This window comes from Danio aesculapii, chromosome 13, assembly GCF_903798145.1.
Source record: "Danio aesculapii chromosome 13, fDanAes4.1, whole genome shotgun sequence".
Lineage (NCBI taxonomy): Eukaryota > Metazoa > Chordata > Actinopteri > Cypriniformes > Danionidae > Danio > Danio aesculapii.
The window spans coordinates 46071034-46095313 of record NC_079447.1 but is presented as its reverse complement, the minus strand read 5'-3'; the positions used below and the strand labels follow the sequence as shown (position 1 = coordinate 46095313).

General features: G+C 34.2%; 1 protein-coding gene across 1 annotated transcript in view; it reads left to right on the top strand.

The window, feature by feature from the left end:
* The window catches only part of LOC130239330 (CUB and sushi domain-containing protein 1-like), a 551687-nt gene that overhangs the window by 466710 nt on the left and 60697 nt on the right, over positions 1 to 24280 (top strand). Inside the window, exons 42-45 of the mRNA XM_056470435.1 lie at positions 2255 to 2440; positions 10141 to 10335; positions 18139 to 18312; positions 22176 to 22349. Coding sequence (XP_056326410.1) covers positions 2255 to 2440; positions 10141 to 10335; positions 18139 to 18312; positions 22176 to 22349 — 729 coding nt within the window. The remainder of the gene's footprint in view (positions 1 to 2254; positions 2441 to 10140; positions 10336 to 18138; positions 18313 to 22175; positions 22350 to 24280) is intronic.

The window sequence follows — 24280 nt, the reverse complement described above, 5'->3', positions numbered from 1 at the left end:
TTCTGCTGCATCTGGGAATTCAACAACAGTAACCCCAAATGACAAAGCAAAGCAAATATACAGAGTTTTACTGCACACAGTATTATGCAAAAAAGAGAGAAAAAAATGTCTTCATATCATTCTCATCACAATAAATCATTCATTTAAATGTCCTTTGAGGAAAGCAATGTCTCCTTTCAACAAGGGCATTTCTCATGTTTACATTCTTTCAATATAAATAAAACGTAATTTATTGAAGAACAGTAGCAAATAACAATGCAAAGATGCCAAGAAATTAGTTTAAAAAGCAATGGCTGTGTTAGCAGTTAATTTATATAAAATAAGAATTTAAAAAATCCATTAAATCTATTTGCAAATACATTAAATGAGTACAAAGACTAGTGATTTTAAATGTTTTACATGTTTTGATAACACTTTACTTTAAGTAACAATTCATAATATCCATTACTGGCTTATTACTAGGCCCGCACGGAATCTGCACATATAGAAATACACAGATTTTTTTGTCCATCATTGATTAAATGTGTGTAAATTTATATTTATTCAAATTCTTTTGTTTTTATTAATTTATATTATTGACTAATATGAAAATGTTCACCTGATTTACTTATAATACAGTTTGTAAAGTAATATTTTCGGTCTTTTAGTAGATATATTATATGAGACTTGCTTTGTTTACCAAATAAGTGGATCTAATTAAATTTGTCATGTAAGTATTGAATAAAAATTTTATTAATACATTTTTTTTTTAGATTAAGTTTTTAGATATGACAGTCGCCAAATCATTCTGCATAAATCCGCAGTTTTTTTTTTACGAAACTCTGCAGAGAACTAGCAAAAAATATCTACAGATTTTGTCTGGCCCTACTTATTACCTGTCACGACCGGGCCTTGAACCCGAGTCTCTGGTGTGGAGACTGGTGTGTGTACCACTGAGCCACAGTGATAGTTGAGTGAGACCCAAACAAAAACACAAAGAGGCAATCCAGAAAACAAGGATTTATAAAAAAAAAAGTCAACTTAGATTCTTCTCAAAAATGAGGTAGCAAAACAGACAACTTAAGTTCTTCTTAGAATGAGGAATACAAAATATTTTAACAGTATAATAAACATGTAAAGAAAACTCCATGAGAGGAGAAAACAAATAGACATTAAGTCAACCAGCAACAGGGAAATAAAACGTCTTACTAGACGTAGCTTAGGACAGTGTTTCCCAACCCTGTTCCTGGATTCACACCAGCAGTACATATTTTGGATGTCTCCCTTACCTGCCCCGTTAACATCAGGTTTTGGAGTCTCTTCTAATGTTCTACTGAGTTGAGTCAGGTGTGTTTGATTAGGGAGAGATTGAAAACGTGTACTGTTGGTGTGCCTTTAGGAACAGGGTTGGGAAATACTGGCTTAGGAAATCAAGGGAACGCAAGGCAAGTTCACCAGGGATGACTTAAAAACCGATTGAGGAACACAGACAAAGTGACAACTTAAATACACAGGCTGGAACAAGTCACAGGTGATCAAAATTAAAGTAAACAAGGACACACAAGGAAGAACAAAGGTAGAGGGGAAACACGGGGACCTCTAGGGAAATGGAGACAAAGTGCAGGATGGTGACAATTACCTGCATATTGTTAGGATATTAGCACTGTTTATTGGCACTTTTTTACATTCCTAATCTTACCCAATTCCTAAATCCAACTTCTACCTTATTAATTATTAATGAATAGCTATATACCAGTTTAATGAGCTACAAATCTTATTTAATGGTTTGTTAATAACGTGAATTGTACATTAAAATAAAGTGTGACCCCTGTTTTATACTGTTAACTCTGTCATGTGTGTTGTTTACAAAGAAACACTTTTATATTTTTTAATAACTTACTTACATACTAGTTGTTTGTTAATAGGGGCATGTCTGATACTAGAGAGAATTTGATTGGACACGATTTGGTGAGAAACTTAAGTATGAGGTGATGTGAATAAAATTGTTGATCCATATAGGTGGAAGTGACAAACTACATGTTTTTACATGTCTATATTTACGTTTATATTGGTTTTATATCATCTAAACATGAATTGTGTCACTGTTTTGATGCACACTAGCTTTTAGATATAAATAAAGCAAACAATACTGACACTAACATCTTTAAAGCGTAATTTTAATTGAATTTAATACAATTATTCTGACATAGATAGCTAACTGCAATGTTATACAGCATATCTATATGCCAAATATATCTTTTTGTCTGTCTTGCAGCTGTTTCCTGTGGAGTACCAGAGTCTCCAGCTAACGGGTCATTCCATGGCTTCCAATACACGGTAGGCAGTAAAGTGCAGTACCAATGCGAGGAGGGCTACAGACCTGACGCAAGCAGCCTGCTCACTGCCGTCTGCCTGGAGGACGGCACCTGGAGCAACGTGGCACATCCATTCCACTGTTTACGTGAGCAAATCAAGCCCTCTGTTTCCATGCCAACAGCATGTTAAAATCTACCGCCTCATTGAACTGCTGCAGTCAGCCGCTTTCTCGCACAGTTCCCCCCCTTCTGAGTGTAATGTAGGGCAGGTAATTGGTGAAATTAACAATAATGACTTGATTTTTTTGTGGTTTGGCAACTCAAACAAGACAAATGGTATGATGTGGCATGTCCCCCCTTCTGACCTGAATCACCATTAGCCCACAAAGCCGACCAAAGAGCCCACAGCCAAATAACCGGGCATTATGCATTCAGAGGTCACAGTGAAAGAGACACTCATTACAGTGGTTGTTGCTATAGATAATGTCATTTAATATCGTGATATTCGTCATCATCAGCAGGAAGGAAAAATGATAAGGCTTCTGTCCTGCTGCATAACACCTTGCCGAGGTGTTCTTTCATGCACAGCGTCTGAGACTATATAAGATATATTTGTGTTTATAATAATGTATATATATATATATATATATATATTATATAAAATATAATATAATATAATAACAGGTTTTAGGAACAACAAGTAATAACTTGACTTCTAGTTTATCATTTGGCAGATGAAGTGGCTTATTTGAAAGGCAAAGGCCTCTAAATTACACTTATTTTACGAAAATAAATTATGATCATGCATTGATTTTTAATTAAATTACGATGGTAAGGTCTGACTTGCTTAGACAAAAGTCTTGTCACTTTACAGAAATAATGTAGTTTATAATATAATATATAAAGTATATAAAGTCATGGTGCAGTGGGAAAAGAGTTAATATTGTGTATGACTCCCATGAGCTTTGAGGACTGCAACCATACATCTCTGCAATGACTCAAATAACTCATTAATAAAGTCATCTGGAATGACAAGACTCCCAGAGTTCATCAAGATTATTTAGGTTCATCTTCAATGCCTCCTCTTTCATCTTACCCCAGACATGCTCAGTATTGTTCATGTCTGCTGACTGGGCTGGCCAATCCTGGGGCATCCTGATCTTTGCTTTCAGGAGCTTTGATCACTGACCACCTGCCATCCACATGGTTAATCAGCTATAGATCACATGCGGCTGCGGCCGGAAGTTAATGAGAATTATTTATATTATTTCTTAAATTTACCATTAATCATATTTTATAAACGCCTACCCCAACCCTAAACCCAACCGTCACCGTAATGTAAAAACAGATCTGGATCTGGAGTCTTTTCTAATAGTATAGTTGATGAACCATGAGAATTATTTATATTATTTATTATATTTCCCATTAATTGTATTTTATTAACGTCTATCCCAACCCTACATCCAACCATCACAGTAATGTAAAAACAGATCTAGATCTGGAGTTCTCTCTATTAGTATAGTTGATAATGCATGTGGATGGATGATAACAGCCTTCTAAGTCTACTAGTAGGTGCAAAGGGCCTTACTTGCCCATATCTTTCAGCTGATAACCACTGATAACGTATATTCAATCATGTGATAACATTCGAAGCAGGTGTATATTTTCTGTGTGACCTGATGAAGACCTTGTAGGTCAAAACTAAGGTATAATTAATTTGTCTTTTGAGAGCTAAAGTAGCAGTGTGCCAATCCTGTTTACTTTTACACGAGCTGAGCACAAGCTGAGAGGCATGAAATCTTGATATGGAGTATGATGTGATAAAGACAGGAGGAAGGAAAGATGTTTGCAACTCAGTCTCATAGGGAATATGTGCCCAGGGCTACATTTTTGAGAACCATGAAACATGTGCCCGGGGCTACGTCTGGCTGCATTCTGTGTGTAAAAAGAAATGCTACAGGGTGGTATGAAGCTGGCAACAACTTATTTTCCTTTTCACACTACTGCTGACCACTTACTTCTGGATGAATGGGTTTTCTGGTGTGATCAGTTTACTTGGTAGCTTGCCTTATATATTGTTATATGTATCGTTTCAAGTATGATGGAAAACTGTTTCAGAAAGCAGATAAAACAAATGTGGCCATTATGGCTTTTCTCTTCTAGATTGCTTTTGAAAACAGTATTGGTTGGGTCACATTAACTATATTCTACAGTAAACATATACAATACTGTAAATGCCTATACAGCAAGATAAATGGTGCTGTAAATGTAAATAAATTTTTTTTGCTGTAATTAATTTACAGTTAGTTACTGGCGAACTTAACTGTAATTAGAACTGAATTTCATTGTAGGACAGTTATGTTGTATGTTACTGTATTTTAAAGCTGCATTAAAAAAATTACTATGTGTTCCACAGTAAAAAAACGTACAATATTGTAAATACATATACAGGAATATAAATGCTGCTGTAAATGTAAATACCGTATTTTTGCTGTAATTGATTTACAGTAAGTTTCTAGTGAACTTAATTGTAATTAGAACTGAATTTTACTGTAGGACAGTTATGCAGTATGTTACTGTATTTTTAAAGCTGCATTGTAAAAATCACTGTGTATTCTACAGTAAAGATATGCAATACTGTAAATACATATACAACAAGATAAATCATGCTGTAAATATAAATACAGTATCTTTGCTGTAACTGATTCACTGTAAGTTACTAGTGAACTTAACTGTAATTAGAACTGAATTTTACTGTAGCACAGTTATGCAGTAGGTTACTATATTTTAAAGCTGCATTGTAAAATTCACTGTATATTCTACAGTAAACATATACAATACTGTAAATGCATATACAGCAAGATAAATGGTGCTGTAAATGTAAATACAGTATTTTTGCTGTAATTGATTTACAGTAAGTTACTGGTGAACTTAATTGTAATCAGAACCGAATTTTACTTTCGGACAGTTATGTTGTATGTTACTGTATTTTAAAGCTGCATTGTAAAATTTACTGTACATACTAAAGTAAAGATATACGAAACAGTAAATTCATATACAGCAAAATAAATGGTGCTGTAAATATAAATACAGTATTTTGCTGTAATTAAGTTACTGTAAGTTAGTGACAAACTTAACTGTAATTAGAATTGTATTTACTGTGGCACAGTTATGCAGTGTCTTACTGTATTTTAAAGCTGCATTGTAAGAATGGTTGTATATTCTACAGTTAAGATATACAATACTTTAAATACATATACAGCAAAATAAATGCTGCTGTAAAAGTAAAGACAGTATCTTTGCTGTAACTGATTTACAGTAAGTTACCGACAATCTGCTGCCAGTAAGTTACTCTAGATTCTTCAGGATATTGTTCTGTGAAATACTGTGTGAAAACGTTGCCCAATAAAACAAAACCTGCAAGCACATATTTCATGGTTCCCAAAATTGTTGCCCTGGGCACGTATGTCTAATGAGCCTGGGTTGGATGTGTTGGACTACTTAAGATCTTTTACACTACATATGTCCCAGCATGCAGTTTGATCTGGCCACACTAAATTAAGCTTGTTTTGAATTTGAACCCTGCACTGTGCCGTTCAATCAAAAGACCATCTGTTACATGCTGGCTCCAGTATTGTTACTCTGAAACCTTATGTTTCCACTTTCACTGTGTCCACCACCTATGCATGAAAACAAATTCAAGAAAAACGTCACATCAGTAATGTTTTCAAACCTTGAGAGAGAAGCAAAGCCTTTCATTGATTGCTTATGAAGAGTGAACATATTGTTTGTACACTGTTTGTACAGTTCAACATGCCAAGCAGTGGGGTTTCACACAGTTTTAAGGACTGACTTCTTTTATAACACCAAACAGTGGAAAAATAATAATATGATACAAGATGAACAAACAATGAACAATGCATTTATTACAGGGGTCTCAAACTCAAATTAGAGGGGGCCATTTCAGTGACTGACAATTCATAGGAGGGCTGTTTTAACATTCAAGCACAAGAAAAAAGTGGAAACCCGACATAAATGATGCCTCTCTAGGACAACAGACATGACATTTATATTTCAAACATTACCTGTCACCAGTGATAATGCAAATCAGCATGTTTATCAGGACACACATCAGCTATATATCTGTGGTTGTTGTGTGCATGGCCGAGAGTTAGACACATACTCACTCATACTTCCACAGAGTATGTGCAGTCAAAACTCCAGCTTTTTGTTTCTTGTTGTACATATTGAATAGGTAGTTTAAATAGCTATGAAAATACTACAAATAATAGGCATAATTATTATTATTCTGTCCCAACCATTTGTATTGTCCCAATAGCATAAGAACAGCAGAAAGCAATTTGAGTAACTTAAGTGACTTTAGGCAGTTGTTCTCAATATCCCTCTTTTTTTTGTAAAACTACAACAAATAGGCGGAAAGTATGTACATATTCACTTTAATAAGTTCAAATCAACTACTAGTACTACAGTAATTACTAATGTGCATATTTTATTCAAATCATAATAATCATATGATGAAAATCTATTAAATGAGACAGTTTGAATCGAATATTAGCGAAATTATTATATTTGTTACACTACCAGCATAACATGTAAGCCATGAAGAAGTGTTTGTACAACAAAATACAGGTGGTATAAAACTGATAATAATCAAATGATCCTTGAATATTTACATTAATAGAGCTTTGGTAAAAAATAGAGCACTTATGGACAGATATTTTAACGTTTAAATCAGCCACAGAATTAAAATGCATGTGTGTTACTCTCGACCGTACATTGAGAGAAAATGAAAGTAAAACTAATCTGAATGCAGCACTTTAAAAGTCAACTAGGCGGCCGGTCAAAACCACAAGTGGCTAGAGGCGACTGCACAACAATCAAAGTGGTTTAAAAAATATGTTTGTTTTGTCTTGTTGAATCTCGTTATAGTTTTGACGTCTGTTACAGGCCAGAGGGAGGAGGAGGGTAGGCCGTAAATGGTTCCACGGGCCTGCAGTTTAAGAAGCCTGATTTATTACAACTTTTATTCATCTTTGTTAACATTATTAATGAAAATAAATACATTAATTGTTTGTTCATCTCACAGTGCATTAACATTAACAAGCATGACTTTGGATTTTTATAATGCATTAGAACATCTTAAACTATGACTATTAAATGCCACTGTAAGTGTTTAACTGTTACAAACTCACTGCAAAGTGTTACCAATAACACACTTTAGTTTAGCTAACAATTCATGCTATTAACTACTGACTTATTATCTGCCTTTTATTAAGATATCATAGATAAATACACTAAATATCACATATGGACCCTGGGCATGTGTCAATATCGGCGCTATATTTGTACAGTGCTCTCAAGACAAAAGTCATTCAACCACACTTAGACAAGACCAAAGCCAATCTGAAGATGCTGGACTTTTGCGTTGTGTACGGGTTTAGTAACAAGCAAACAACGCATAAAGGTATTTCATAAGTAAGATTTTGTTTTTTACTAGGGATGTCCCGATCCAACACAATCTCACGGCAATTCGTAACTTTTTGATTTTGATAATTCGTATGAATTCGTACGATCTAATTCGTACAATTTAGTACGATTTGATCATCCCCCAATGACGGTTGGGTTTTGGGGTGCGGTTAGGTGCAACGCCTCCTTTTTAAAATCATACAATTTCGTATGAGTGAACTTGTACGAATTCGTACTAATTACCCACTAAACTGAGAAAATGAAAAATACTTACGTTTTCTCGTGAGATCAGGCTGCCCGATCAGGTTTTTTGCCCTCGAGTTCGAGTCATTTGATTTTGAGTATCAATACCGAAACCCGATTCGATACAAATATATTCTATTCCTGATTGGGAGGTAACATCCGATTCCGATCGAGTCTAAAACTGCGATATATTTCCAATCCTGTGATCGAATATGGACGCTGCTGTGCCACAAACTTGTATTATTGTCGGCTAAGTGAAGTAACGGCTAGTTTTTGAAGTAACTTATAAGCATAATGATAACTTATAAGCGTAATGATAACATATTAAGCGTTATGATAACATCTGCGGCTCAATGTGCATACTTTCTACCCTAAATTATTGAATATTACAAATGGAATATATTATTTAGATCAGAAAGGTAGATATGCACATTATATCAATATCAGGAATATTGATGGTTCACACGAATCGTTTATAACGGAGATTCATTCACAAATGAATCACTCCTACAGTTAGAATTAGAAGAGAAAGCAGGGGAGGGGGGAGTGTTTCAATACATGGATTAGATCAAATTTAACAGGAGGGAGGATAATACATTTCAATGCACACAAACACATGCTCTTTTTCGGCAATGCCCAATTAATTTAAAAGAAATATTTACATACTGACCACTGGGAAAACTCCTGATCATAGATATATGTATATATGTGAATATATCTATGGCTCTGGATGGCCAGTCCTACATTCATTTCAAAGGAGAGCTACCCTGTACCAAAATGGCGGCTCTGTTGACGCATTCCTTCCAATAGACAACAATAGCGTAGGCGACATCTAATGTAAATATTTATGTTAAGATTGCATAACTGTTCATTAGTAGTTATGAAGTATGATGGTATTCTGCATCCCTAATCCTATCCAAAACCTAAACCCAACAAACTATTAATAAACAGCTAATTGGTAGTTTAATAAGCTAGCAGTGTCAGTATCTATGTCTCAGTGTCAGTATCTATGGCTCTGGATGGCCAGTCCTACATTCATTTCAAAGGAGCGCTACCCTGTACCAAAATGGCGGCTCTATTGACGCATTCCTTCCAATAGACAACAATAGCGTAGGCGACATCTAATGTAAATATCTATGTTAAGATATTAACTGTTCATTAGTAGTTATGAAGTATGATGGTATTCTGCATCCCTAATTATATCCAAAACCTAAACCCAACTAACTATTAATAAACAGCTAATTGGTAGTTTAATAAACTAGCAGTGTCAGTTAGTGGTTTGTTAATACTGTGCATTTGTGGTGATGTTACCAAATTTTTTATTGGTTACACTTTACAGTGACTTTGTATTAGTTTATATATATATATATATATATATATATATATATATATATATATATATATATATATATATATATATATATATATATATATATATATATATATATATATATATATATATATATATATAAATAAAAAGGTCATGAGTAGGCCCACACGGAATCTGTGCGCACAGAATTCAGCAGATTTTCCGCAGATTTTTAGCCCATCATTAATTCTGTTTATTTGTAAATGTGTGTACATTAATATTTATTCAGTTTTTGAATTAATTACAGTAATTTTATTGACTAAAAGGAAAATTTTCATCTGATTTATGTACAATGCAGTTTGTACAGTAATATTTTCTGTCTTTTATAGATAGAGTTTTATATATATTTATATATATATAGATTTTTATATAGATTTTTAGATATATTATATGAGAGACTTGCTTTGTTTACCAAATAAAGTGAATCTAATTGGATTTGCATTTTAAACATTAAATAAAAGTTACAAATATATTATTTTTTATTTGACATATTAAGGTTTTAGTTATGATACTCCCAAAATAATTTCGTAGAAATCTGCAAATTTTAATCAAAATTCTCAGCAGAAATAGCAAAAAACGTCCGCAGATTCTGTCTGGCCCTAGTCACGAGAAATGCTGTCAGTAACTTTTCACTTCAGTGTACATCTAGCCAATAATTCCTGTAAGCTCCAGTTATTCCAGTTGCAAGACCCACAAGGTCATGATTTTTTTTTTTCATTAATGCATTCTTTTCTTTCTGTCCTGCAGCGGTTCAGTGCCCTAACATTGAGAGCATGCTCTCAGAACACATGGTGTGGCGTCTCATCTCAGGTTCCCTGAATGAGTTTGGTGCACAAATAATGCTGAGCTGTTCCCCCGGCTACTATCTAGGGGGCAGGAGAACCATCAAGTGCTTAGCTAATGCGATATGGGAAGGGCTGGAGGAGAAGTCCACCTGCAAGAGTAAGAATCCTTTTACTCAAACACACATTTACAGAGATGCAGATGCATTTTAGAGCTTGTCTGTATACAGCTGATATCAAAATTGTTATTGTTATTTTTCTTTTTCAAATATTTTCCAAATGATGTCCAACAGAGCGAGGATTTTATCACAGTATTTCCTATAATATTTTTTCTTCTAGAGAAAGTCTTATTTGTTTTATTTCAACTAGAATAAAAGCAGTTTTTAATTTATAATTTTTTAAAAAAATAAATACTTTAAATGCAATATTATTAGTGCTCTTGTCTACAGAACAAACAATTGTTGGTATCACTTTATTTTGATGGTCCCTTTAATTCATTTGTTGATTTTAAGTTACGTTGCATCTACATGCCAACTATTTCTCATTAAATTATTAGTAGACTGTTAGGTTAGGGCTAGGGTTAGTATAAGTTGATATGTACTTGCAAAGTGTCTTATAGTCAGTTAAATGTTGAAGGAGCAGTATCAGTAGATATAAAGCAGACAGTCTACTAATACTCAAATGAGAAGTAATTAGCTTGTAGTTGCAATGCAACATTTAGTCAACAAAATGTGCAATCCGCTTGTTAAGTGTGACGTCACGCACTCTATCAAAGTGGGGAGTGGGGAGACTCATCAAATGGTAATAATAAACATTTACAACGCGATGTAATGCTTTTGAACATCACGATCGGAATATGTATATCCATGCCTACTATTCGATGGCCAGAATGTGATTATTTTTTTATAAATTGGTAAAATTTTGGTATTTGTGATGCAGCAAGCCCAGAGACTGTTGTGTACACTATGATTTTAAATCAAATTCACTTTAAAGTGTTATAGAATTATTAAGTGGACATAACAAACATTTTCTCAATTCAAATGAGTAGCAGATTGGACCCGGGAACAGTATTCCATACGTCACAACTTAACAAGCGGATAGAGACCATCAAAATAAAGTGTCACCCTACGACTTGCCTAATTACCCTAACTTGCCTGGTTAACTTAATTAACCTAGTTAAGGGTGCAGTAGGTGATTGTTTTCAGAAACGTTTTTCTTTTGTTGTGCTGCAGTGAAAACTCTAATAAGTTGACTGAACTAAATTAATTGAGTAAATTCGTTGCCTCAATTTAATTGAGTAATGAAGTCTCCCAAAACTTGCATATTTAAGTTTGTTTAACTTGTCGGTTTTGTAGACTATACTAAAATTGTTCAGTTCACCAAACTTAGTAATAAGTTTGGTGAACTGAACAATTTAAGTAGTTACACGCAAATAAGTTTATATATGTGTGTGTGTGTGTGTGTGTGTGTGTGTGTGTGCGCATGTGGGTGCATGCGTGTGTGTAATAATATACTGATAAAATGTTTAAATAAATTTTAAACAAAAAATAAGTAGCCATTTAGTCACGTTATGATGAATAATTATACCTGAAGCCATTTGTTTTCTGATTTAAAAAAAGACCTTGCACTTAAAAGGTTGCACATATTAGAATTTTACAGTCAAGACTACATTTGTGAAAATGACCTATTTTTTTCAAAGGATTAATTATGATTTTGAGCTCACTACACTTAAAATCTTAAGTTTATGCATTTTCATGGTACATGAGTTAAAGTAACTCATATTTTAAAGTGATAGGACCAAAATGCTAAATTTTAAGTTATGTTCAGTCAACTTTACTTAATTGTTTAAGACAACATTAGGGTTTACAGTGTGGTTAAAAGTCTCTTCACAATAGTAATGATTAAAGTAAATGATCTAAATGTATTTATATGTTTTTTTTATGTTCTGGGTAAGGCATAAGACTAAAAAATGTTCAGCCAATTAAAATTTGTTGGGCCGATAATTCCCATAATTCTCATAAGTAGCCCAAACTGCCTGTCAACAAGATTTGTACATCTGTGCACCTCTGTTCACGCAGACAGATCTGCCAATTGTACATGCACACGAGAGAGTGACAGCAATAAAAACAAATGCTGAATCAAAAATTTTTCAAATCCTTAATCAATATTGGAGTTACTTTTGCACGATGGAGGAAGGAGGACACCGTGGCTGAAGTATTTATTATAGACAGGTAATGTTCTGTTTTAAAACTATTTTAGTGACGCAAAAGCTTATGTAGATTTAGTTGTTTTGTGAATCTGTTATATGTACGGAAGTGCTTTTCAGCCACTGAAATCTTCCGACGAACGATTGATAAGACTATTTTAAGTTTCATAAGGGACCTTTTACAGTTATTCCGCCTAGCCTGCTTTACTGAGGTGAAGTTAGTTTTATATTGACATTGGTTCATTTTTAAACAATGACAGCCTGTGATGCGCTCCCTATATTGTTTGCCATGCTACTTTGAATATTCAGTCTGAAATAGCATGTAAGTATGGTTTAGTAATAAGTGTAATTCCTGCACCCCGCTGGCCAACCACAAAGCATACAGTAGTCACTTTAGGACAAAGTGTGTGAGAGAGTGAGACCAGCGATACTTGCATGCATGAAATATTGCACATTATGACAAGTTTTGCTTGCACTGAAAATGTGCTAGATATAATACAGTTTTTCATTCAGAATTGTAGTATTATAAAGTACTTTAAAGTTTTCTAACTGGCAAATTAAATGATCTAGTGGGTTGTCTACTGTCACCTTTAAGGCGTTAGTCCATGATTTCAGGAGGCGTGGTTTTGGACAGCAGGAAAGGGACTGTATCTGCGTCCCAAATGGCACACTACAGACTATGCACTATGTACTTATCCACTTTCACACCTAACAGCATAGCATACGTATGTAGTGTCGTACCAAATGGAACACAATTTTTTTTTTACTAATCGGAAATTCAAACCATTTCCCTGATGACGTTTGATGGTTGTCAAAGTAGTGAAATAAATTACCAAACTACCAAATAATACCTGCCATGAGTATAACCGCATTCACCATCAGGAGGCAGTATCACAATCACTCTTGTAGGAGAATTTTGCTTTCACAATCCAAAAGTATCCAACATGAGCGTCCAATAGCTCCGCCCCTTCCGCTACGGCGGTCGTTGAGTGCGTGAAGTGTCCAACATTCCACACTTCATGTTACCGGTTGAATAAGTTTTTTTTAGGTAATGTCATGTTTTTTGAATGTTGTGTAAGTTATGTTTTGTTTTGTCTTTTGGTGTTATTATCATGTGATTGTGATTAAAAATGAGAGGGTCCATCTCAAGGGGTTTATCCCTATGAATAAATATCAAAGTGCATCATCCAGGTATCATTTCGAATTTTCAGTGTGAACGCTCTACTTACACTATTTATACTACAAAATGCTGTTGAAGAGTGCATAAGTATGCGATTTGGTACGCACCTTGTGTTTTCAAAGCTATTATGTTGACGGATAGCATTTTGACAGATCGCCTACTGCAACTTTAAGCCTTTAAATAGCACTTTTTAGCTGAATACTAGTGTCTTGAAAAGCAGCTAGTAAAATATGATGTACTGTCATCATGGCAGAGATAAAATGAACCAGTTATTATGAATTAGTTGTCAAAACTATTTAGAAAAATGTTGAAAAACATATCCTTTCTGTTAAACAGAAATTGGGGGAAAACGTATACAGGAGGGCTAATATCTCTGACTTCAACTGTACATCATCACCCACTTTTAATGAATAGGGGAAGAAAAGCCCTGTCTGTCATCTTTCCATATTGTGCTGAACTATTCTTCAGGAAAAATGCACAATTGAATTACAAATTCCAGTCTTGGGATTTCACATAAAAAGATCACTGTGTTAATTACCAAACAGGAGCCCACTGTGAGCTAATGAAACAAATTCATTAGGGTAGCTAATATGTCGGAAATCTGGCCGCTCTCTATTCCACCTCTCGTTTATTTCTCTACTGATCCAAGCATAATCCTCTGGATTTAGCATGCACGCATAAGACGCCATCCACTGCTTAGTGAGTTCTGATCGTTGGCCAGTTTCCTCCGCAGAGACAGGCCGTGTAAACAGTATCACAGTGATTAAGTGTTCTATGAAAAAAATGCTTTAACTAATTCAAGGTCAGAGAGCACATGTACATATTCCAATCAGAGGCAGCTTAATTTGTAATGCCTTTATGCACCACAATAATGAAGCAGATGCAAACATCTGGGGCTTTAATTGTAATTGCACTTGAATATGAAAGAATCTGAAAAAAATAAATGTGTGTGGATTATGAGTAGTGCATGCACAAAACAGTTCATTGGTTTTGTTTGCTAAAGCAGTAATCACTATTACTCATTCTCGAGGTAATGGATTTAGGTAAAACCTAACGGTAACCCTAAAGTGTGAAACATATGAAGAGTTCAGATGCAAATTCGTCTAAAAATTCTCTAAAATGTTATTGTAAATGAGCATTTTTCATCAGGCTCCTCTGATTCGGTTCAGAAGTTTCATTTTATAGATAATGAAAAGGTTATTAGCTGATAAATATTATAACTTTTTTCAAAAATGTCACTTTAGACAATTTTTTTAACAAGGTAGATTTTCATTTGCGTCAAAACCAGCTAAATCCACTTGTACTTTTTTTGCAAAAACCTCTAAATCCACCTATTGGGACAAGACAGTGCAATTAGTTGAAAAATCACTAAATATGCGATTACAAATTATTTTATCAAACATAAAACACATACACAACCACCTAAGATTAAAAATACATAAGTCTGTCAAGTAAATGGCGGTTCATTCCGCTGTGGTAACCCCTGATAAACCAGGGACTATAAGGAAAATTAATTAATGAAATCTGTCAAGTAACTGCATTAATCAATAACATTACAATTGACATTAATAGCATCTTAACATTCTGTTGTCATTTCTGATGTTCAGGATTTAGATTTAATGTGCAGTATGTAAGTAGTAAGCAGTAAGTAGAGCAATGTAAACACAAGCTTGTTAGATTCAAATAATGTAGTGTAAAAACATTGTGAAACATCAATATCTGTGCATTGTCCATTAATAAAACAGTTGTATAATTTATAGTTTTATACATTATATGTATCTGTTAAAAATAGCTTTAATTATTATTAGTAGTAATATTAGCGAGTAAAACACAAGGTAGGCCTACTGGGCAAAAAGGGGATGTCTCTCAGACACTTTTAGAAGCTGTCATTCATTTATTCTCACCATACTCAAGGTCTTGATCTTTTTTCGTCTCTTGTTTATCCTCATAGCATCCACGTGGAATAAAAGAAAAACATCTTAACTTCGTCTTTCGTGAAAAGGAGTTGTCGTTTAATGTATAGTAAATCTGACTCATTCAAAATAGTGTCATTGCGCAAAAAACGTTATGAAAGCATGCTACACTTCTGACTGTACAGTGTGTTTTCTTTTTCTTATAATGCACGGAGTTTTGAGGTGAGGGACGTTTTCATTTGCCAGTTGAACAGGTTCATCCAGTTCATCAAACTACGTCTTTTAGAATCTAAATCGGAAGCGGAATAAAACAGTCTCCTCATAAAAGCCAGCGTATCAGCGCGCCGCTACACATATGCATATGAATCGATTCACGGCTTCTTCTCGGGATATGGCGACTTTTGCTGTCTAAGGCAAGTGGCATTTAGAGGCTTTCGCCAACAAACTGATATTTCTGAATGTGCTGATGCTGGGATTTAGATGATTCGAAGCAAAATTATTTGTAGTGCATGCCTAAAGCATTCATTCAATGGCATCAGCTCATTTTTGGCGGAAGTGGCGTTTAGCGGCTTTTGCATCTGGACTCTTCATGTGTAATTAATTCTGAACTGTTAGCAGAACTCACACAGATAAAATCCTCCAACTGTGCTTATTGTGATCAGTCTTAACACCATCAGACCTAAATTATGATTAAGCTTTAGAAACATGTAGAAGTGCATTTTACTCTTCTTAAGGCTTCTACAAATGACACTAAATAAAAAAAATTCTCAATTTAAGTTTGTCAAAAGTTCAAAAACACCAACAAGAAATTCAAAATACAATAATATAAAAGGTTTGTTAACCTTAATTTTGAAAGTTTTGTTTTATAGACTGCACACTATTATAACCTACATTATGATGGACAAACATATTTAGTGTCTAAACCCACTGTCCATTGTAATACATAATGGACACACAGTCGAAGTCAGAATTATTAGCCCCCGTTTATTTTTTTTTTCCAACTTCTGTTTAACAGAGAGAAGATTTTTTTTTTCAACACATTTCTAAACATGATAGTTTTAATACCTCATTTCTGATTTCATTTATCTTTGCCATGATGACAGTACATAATATTTGACTAGATATTTTTCAAGACACTTCTATACAGCTTAAAGTGACATTTAAAGGCTTAATTAGGATAACTAGGCAGGTTAGGGTAATTAGGCAAGTCATTGTATGACGATGTTTGTTTTGTAGACTATCGAAAAAAATATACTGTATAGCTTAAAGGGGCTAATAATTTTGACCTTAAAATGGTTTTTAAAAAATGTAAAACTGCTTTTATTCTAGCTGAAATAAAACAAATAAGACTTTCTCCAGAAGAAAATATATTATCAGACATACTGTGAAAATTTCCTCGCTCTGTTAAACATCATTTGGGAAAGATTTAAAAAAGAAAAAAAAATTAAATGGGGGGCTAATAATTCTGACTTCAACTGTAAATCATAATAGACGTGTATTTTAAAAAAAATTTAATAGTAAATGTAATACTTCTTTCCTCTATACAATCTATGAAATATTGGCATATTTGAGATTTGTTGCCAGTCTATCAGGAAGTGACGATTTTGTTCTCTTGCACTCGTTGGATGGAAACGGTGCTTTATTTGTAAATGTTTTATGTGGTACTCCAGTTTTGCACAAACATTTAATTTGAACCTTTGGATAGAAACATGGCTAGTGATTACTTGCAACCTGGTAATGGGAAGGTGAAGGATGCATGGCTAAATGCAACAGGATAAACACAGACACAGGGACAATGAAGCATTTCAAAGTAACATCGATCAGCTGGTTTGTCTATAAGCTGACAAACTAGCAATCCGCAGCTTTAAAATGCTCCAGTGTCCCTGTATCTGTGGTTACATTCAGTAAACAGCGGTGAGTTTGGTAAACTGACGACCTTCATGACCAATCACAATTATTGCTGTTGAGCACGTGAACACAATGGCAAATCAGCGCTGTTTAAGAACGTGCTCAACAGCGCTCAAATGTTCGTGGGAAATTGATGTTTTTAAAATTACAGTATCGATTGGTATCGAATTCCAGTATCATTCCGCCATTTTTGTTATCACATGATCTGTTGAAGCAAAATTACACTTTTTTGCTGCACATGCTGGAAATTATTCAGTAAATGCGTTTCCATTGAAGTTTAAGCACATTTTTTCTTATCGAATAAAATGTTTATCCTACACTCTCAGAAATAAAGCTGTCACTGGGGTGGTACCTTTTCAAAAGGTACAAATTTGTACCTTAAAGGTCTACCTCAATGGTACATATTAGTACCTAAAAAGTACAAAAGTGTTCCTCTTACAATTTTTATGGACTAATATGTACTTTTGAGGTACCAATATGAACCCTTCAAGTACCTTTTGAAAAGGTACCACCCCAGTGACAGCTCGCGCACCTTTATTTCTGAGAGTGTACTCAGTTGTGCGCATTTTTTTAAGTTATGCGCATCTTGGTGTTTCCATCCAGGTTTTTTTATGTGATATTTCAAAATACACATAAAAATAGGTTGATGAAAACGCAGCTATTGTCAGTAAAACATATTGCGTCTGTCATAATCAGTTTGACCTTTTTTTCCTATAAAATGACCATGTGTGTTCAATATATTGCTATTTTCTCTAGTCATTTCCTGTGGGGAACTTCCTTCCCCTCCTAATGGCAAGAAGATGGGCACCCTGACCTCCTACGGTGCCACATCCATCTTCATGTGCAACACAGGGTATACTTTAGTGGGCTCGCATGTGAGGGAGTGCCAGGCTAACGGCCTCTGGAGTGGAGTTGAGACCAAATGCCTGGGTAAGTACTATCTTTCAGCAGAGCACTGTGATTGAAAATCATTTATCGCCGAACCATTCATGTGCATAGAAATCTGTTTACAGGAGGGAAGGATGTTTTCCTGCACAGTTATGCTTGTATGGTTTTAGTTATTGGACAGATTGAAGAACAATATGATTTCCCTAAGATGTTCCTGGATAAACATTTACTCTGCTGTTCCCAGAACAATATTGGGTCACGCTTTATTTTAATGTACAATTCAAGCTATTAACAAACCATTAATTAAGCCTATTTGCTCTATAAACTACTTATTTGAGTTAGTACACTCTCAGAAAAAATGGTACAATGTTGTACCAAAGAAGGTATAAACCCTTGTCACTGGAGCAGTACCTTTTTATGAAACAGAATTATACCTTAAGACAAAGAAACAAATTTGTACCATTGCAGTTTGTACCTTTAAGGACATGATTTGTACCATGGGAAACCAAAATGTACCTTTGGTTTTTAAAACCTGCAGATACAATATTGCACCTTCATCAAAGGTACAATTCTGATCCATGAAGGTATCACTACAGTGACAAGATTCTTTGTACCTTAACAGTGTCAAATGTGTTCCTTCAACAACTATTTAAAGGCATTTTGCTACTGTATATCCAAAAAGTGTCAATTTATTTTCAGTAAATATAAAACATCAAATACAAATTTAAACAATGTTTTTAAAGTTTCTTTTTGTGTAAATGCATATTTTTTTTTACAAAAAAGAATTAAAAAAATACTTTAACATAAATCAAAACATCTATTTTTTACTAAACATTTCACAACACTTTTCACAAAAATACCTTCTCCCATGTACAATATAAAACATTTTTTTTCTCCAATTTTCACACAATACCTTCATCACACCAATCATTTTTGTAATTTTAAAATAGAAATAGAATTATGCAAAGGTATTGTAATGAGATATGTACAATGTTTGATTAGATTTACAATACTAAAATGTCTGCATGAACACTTTGCCTCCACACCAAAAGGTGCAGACATCAATAATGAATCTGTATTTATCAGAAAATGATTACCAAATGTTTATTAAAAATGCCTTAAATGTTTAGTTTACAATACCTATAGTTTTGTTTTACCAGTTTACCAGAACTTAATAAGTAATGTTTTTGAGTTTCTTTCAACATATGCTTTTACATGATGATTCATTTAATATTTATTTTCATAGATATTGTAATAAAGACGGAGTTGTTCAACACTTATGTACCTTTTTTATGAGAACAATTGTGTAGCTTCATTTCTGTTGTACCATAAAAGGCACAGAACAGTATCTTAAGAGGTCTTTTCTGTACCATATAAGGTACAACTTTTACTGAAGGTACAAAACTGTTTCTTAAGTAACATTATTTGTATCACCGTGTATGTTTTTTTTTCTGATAGTGTAAGGTAGTATTTGGATTTAGGAATTGGGTAGGATTAGGGATGCAAAATAAGATACTTTATATGTGCTAATAAACAGTTAATATCTTAATAATACATAGGTAATAAGCCTGTAGTTAGTGGTGTGAATTGTGACAAACTAAAGTGTTATTCAATATTGCCATCTGACATTCACAGCTGTTAAGACTTTAGTTTTAATAACAATTCAAACCTTTATTTCTGGTTTATCACCTGCCCATTATTAAGATATTAACTGTTTATAAACACTTATAAAAACTAAGCCTACCCCATACCTACCTTAATAACGAATAATAAGGCAAGGCAAGTTTATTTATATAGTACATTTCATACACAATGGTAATTTAAAGTGCTTTACATAAATAAGAATAAAAGAGACAAGTATAAGAAAAAAAAAAAAACAAGGAATAAAAATGATTTAAAACAGATCAAAACGTGTTAAATAGGTTTAAAAGACTGAAAAAGAAAAGAAAGACGTAGTAGTACGATCTGTTGGACTTAGCACAGTGCTCATTCAGTAAAGGCACAGCTAAACAGATGTGTTTTCGGTCTTGATTTGATGTGCCTAATGTTGGAGCACATCTGATCATTTCTGGAAGCTGATTCCAGCAGCGGGGGGGCCACAGTAGTTTAAAGCCTGGTTTATACTCAACGCATTCGCTTGTTCGCTTGAGTACGCGCGGTGATTGTGACGTCATCACGGAGTTTGCGGATGTTCGCTTTGGGTGCGCGCGACAGGATTTCGGCTGGCGGTGTGCATGTTTTTTTTGAGACTCGAGCAAACAGTGCGCCGCATTTGATTTGAGTTGAATATGAACCACTCTGAAGGTTTTACACTTATTTATATATTGCAGTTTTGAATTTAAAACAATTTAATAGGTACAAAACTATAATTAAGGAACAAATTATTTCTTTGATAACTGGGAAGGATAATTTAAACCTATTGGTTTACAATATACTGATGGCCTGCTTTTCTAGTCTTTATTGGTGATAATGGTCAGGAATGTTGGACCATTTTTAGCATAAGTATAGGACAGAAACTAGCCAGACAGTAATGTGTGAACTGTGGAGCGGGCTAAATCTAAAAAATATCTGTATTTTTTTGTAAGTGTATTTTTTTTTTCTTGCCGTAATAAAAATATATTTGTAGAGCAACTCGTGTTCTCTTTTCATTATTATTTTAATAAACTTTAAAAGGTTAAACTGTCTGAGATATCAACAAAAGCAAGTGATACATTAAAGTTTTCTACATCAAAAATCTTGAATGGTTCTAAAAATCCTTATAATCATTAAAATACTTTATAAAAATAATAAAAATAGTTTGTTTACAAATATTGAATGATATTAATGATATGACGTAGTTCCGGAAACTTCCTACTTCTCCGTTTATCCGTCTGATTTTACAGTGGGTTTCTTTTGACCGCCCCCTGTCGTTTTAAAGAATATCACAACAGCGAATGCGGCAAGTATAAAAGCCTTGTCCGTTTTACGAGGTGCATGTGCAGTCAACAAATGTGTGCGATGCGATGCCAGGCAAAAGTATAAATCCAGTTTTAAGTGGATTCACCCTGCTTTGACTGAACCCTTGGAATTTCCAATTGACTTGATCCTTAAGATCTGAGGCATCTGTTTTCAGTGAGCATATCTGTAATGTATTGAGATCCTAGGCCATTAAGTGATTTATAGACAAGTAATAATACTTTAAAATCTATTCTGAGTGTAACTGGGAACCAGTGTAAAGACCTGAGGACAGGTGTGATGTGCTCAGATTTTCTGGTTCTGGTCAGAATCTTGGCAGCTGCATTCTTTTTGGGAAGGTCTGATGGGGAGTCCATTACAGTAATCCATCCTGCTGGTGATAAAAGCATGAACAAGTTTCTTTAAGTCCTCACTGAAAACAAAGCATCTAATTCTTGCACTGTTTTTGAGATGATAGTATGCTGATATAGTTACTGTTTTGACATGACTACTGAAATTCCAAGATTCTAGATTCTTTTTTTTTTAAAGAAGTTAGTTAGTAGTTTATTGAGCTAAATGTCTTACTTGATGGTTTGTTAATAGCATGAATTGTACATTAAAATAAAGTGTGACTATCATTTTAATTTCGTGATAAATGTAGTGCTAGATAATATTGAAAAAAAAGAAAAGAACAAGCAGTGAGAGCAGCCGAACTAAAATAATAACTGCCACTGCCTGACAATCAGTGCTGACCCTTAGACCAATCACCTGCTGCTTGAACAGCACGAAGGGCATTTTATCAAAATGTCAAACAGTGGCTGCTGGAGGAATTCTCATTGGAACTAGTGCTTATAGCAATTTGTTGCCTCAGGCCTGTAAACCCATGGGTTGAATTTGGTTGTTTGTTTGTTTGTTTTTTAGTAACCTGATTTCTCTTGTTGATTCTGTCAATTTTAAATGTTTTTTTTCAGCTGGTCATTGCGATTCTCCGGATCCAATCGTTAATGGCCACATAAGTGGTGATGGATCGAGTTACAGGGACACTGTCGTTTATCAGTGCAATTTAGGCTTTCGGCTTATAGGGACATCGGTTCGTATCTGCCAGCAGGACCACAGGTGGTCAGGGCAAGCACCTGTGTGTGTTCGTAAGTAACTTTTAACAAATTGAATTTAAACATTACTTGCTTTTTTATTTAATAAATGATCAAATGTATTAAAATATGCATTTCTAATCAATCTGAACAGAAAGTCATGCTGTTTATGCTCTAAAACTTGGCTCACAGTGCTCGATTTTTAATAATCCTATACAATTGTAGCTTCTCAGACCGCATGAACAAGATCCCCATGCCACACTGTAAGATTGGACAGTTAAGACGTGCCGACCATGGACATGAATAAAAAAAACATTCAGTGTTTGATGTCATCTGTTTGTGACACACTCAATAACACATGTTCTGAAATGATACCGTACAGCAAGCATAAACAATATGTAGCGTTAATTTTTCACACCCCATGGCTTATACTGTAAATAAAACCAGTTGTTGTGTCGATTGCATTGTCAGATTCAGTGCTGTTATTTGTTATTAGTTTGATGCTCCCTCTTGATGCTTCCCCTTACCCATACCCCTCGTTTTGTACATTTAAGCGAAGAGGTAGTGGTGCCCCAATTATCTTTAGCTTGACGGCGTAGGGCTAAGGGGAAGAGCTAGATAGCCCTTGAAACTGAGATTTTTCAGGATCACACTCAAAACCAAGGGGTACGAAAAATTCTCAGAAGATACCATCTACAATAGCATTTTTTTTTTTTTTTTTTTGTCATTATTACGAATTTTTACAACAAACAAACATGTTTTAAAACATTCATAACGGCGATAAAAACACATTAAAAAAACGATTAAAAAGATAAATTTTGCCATCTATATTCTATAACAATAACTCTTGTGTAGTAGTCCCACAACATACTTTCACATCTGTTACTTGATGACACACAAATACCCTGTTAAAAAAGTCCAGTGGTTGGGAATCACCTTTTTACAGTGTCTGGTAGAACAATGGGGTTTTCATGTGTTTAGATGAATATGGCCATGGTGTAAATGCACAGTACACGACCACAGTTATGAGCTTATTGCCACATTATATCATTATGATTACATATGATTACATAATATCATTTCCTGAAGATAAATACCAAAAAAATAAGGTAACTGGAATAACTACAGCAGTCTACAGCATAATAATAATAATGATAATAATAATAATAATAATAATAATAATAATAATAATAATAATAATAATAATAATAATAATAATAATAATAATAATAATAATAAATATTATTTATTCATTCATTAATTTTCTTTTCAGCTTAGTCCCTTTATTAATCCAAGGTCACCACAGCGGAATGAACCGCCAACTTATCCAGCAAACGTTTTACGCAGCGGATGCCCTTCCAGCTGCAACCCATCACTGGGAAACATCCATGCACACTCATTCACACACATACACTACGGACAATTTAGCCCTCCCAATTCACCTACACCACATGTTTTTGGACTGTGGGGGAAACCGGAGCACCCAGATGAAACCCACACGAACACGGGAACATGCAAACTGCACACAGAAATGCTGACCCAGCCGAGGCTCGAACCAGCGACCTTCTTGTTGTGAAATTATATTTCTACCCACTGCGCCACCGTGCTGCCTATTATTATTATTATTATTTTTATTATTATTATTATAATAACATCTAAACATGTCGATCTTGGTGAGTTTTCTTTTAAACATAACAAATTTAGTCTTAAATGAGCATAAACAGTTAAGAAAGCAATCGAATGCTTTCATAATATATCTGTGCATTTTTAAACTGAAACCTGTTATTTAATGTAATCAAATGAAAAAATCGAAATGAGATTCATTCACAGCTCTTTAATCAGAATGTTTCAATTATACAGTAAAGAAAAGGTTAATGAGATTTGATAACTTGATTCTATTTCTTTATAATTATATATATATTCTTTTTAATAGGCTAAACTTTAATTTATTTGCAGCGTTTTTTAATGTAATGTATTCTAACCTT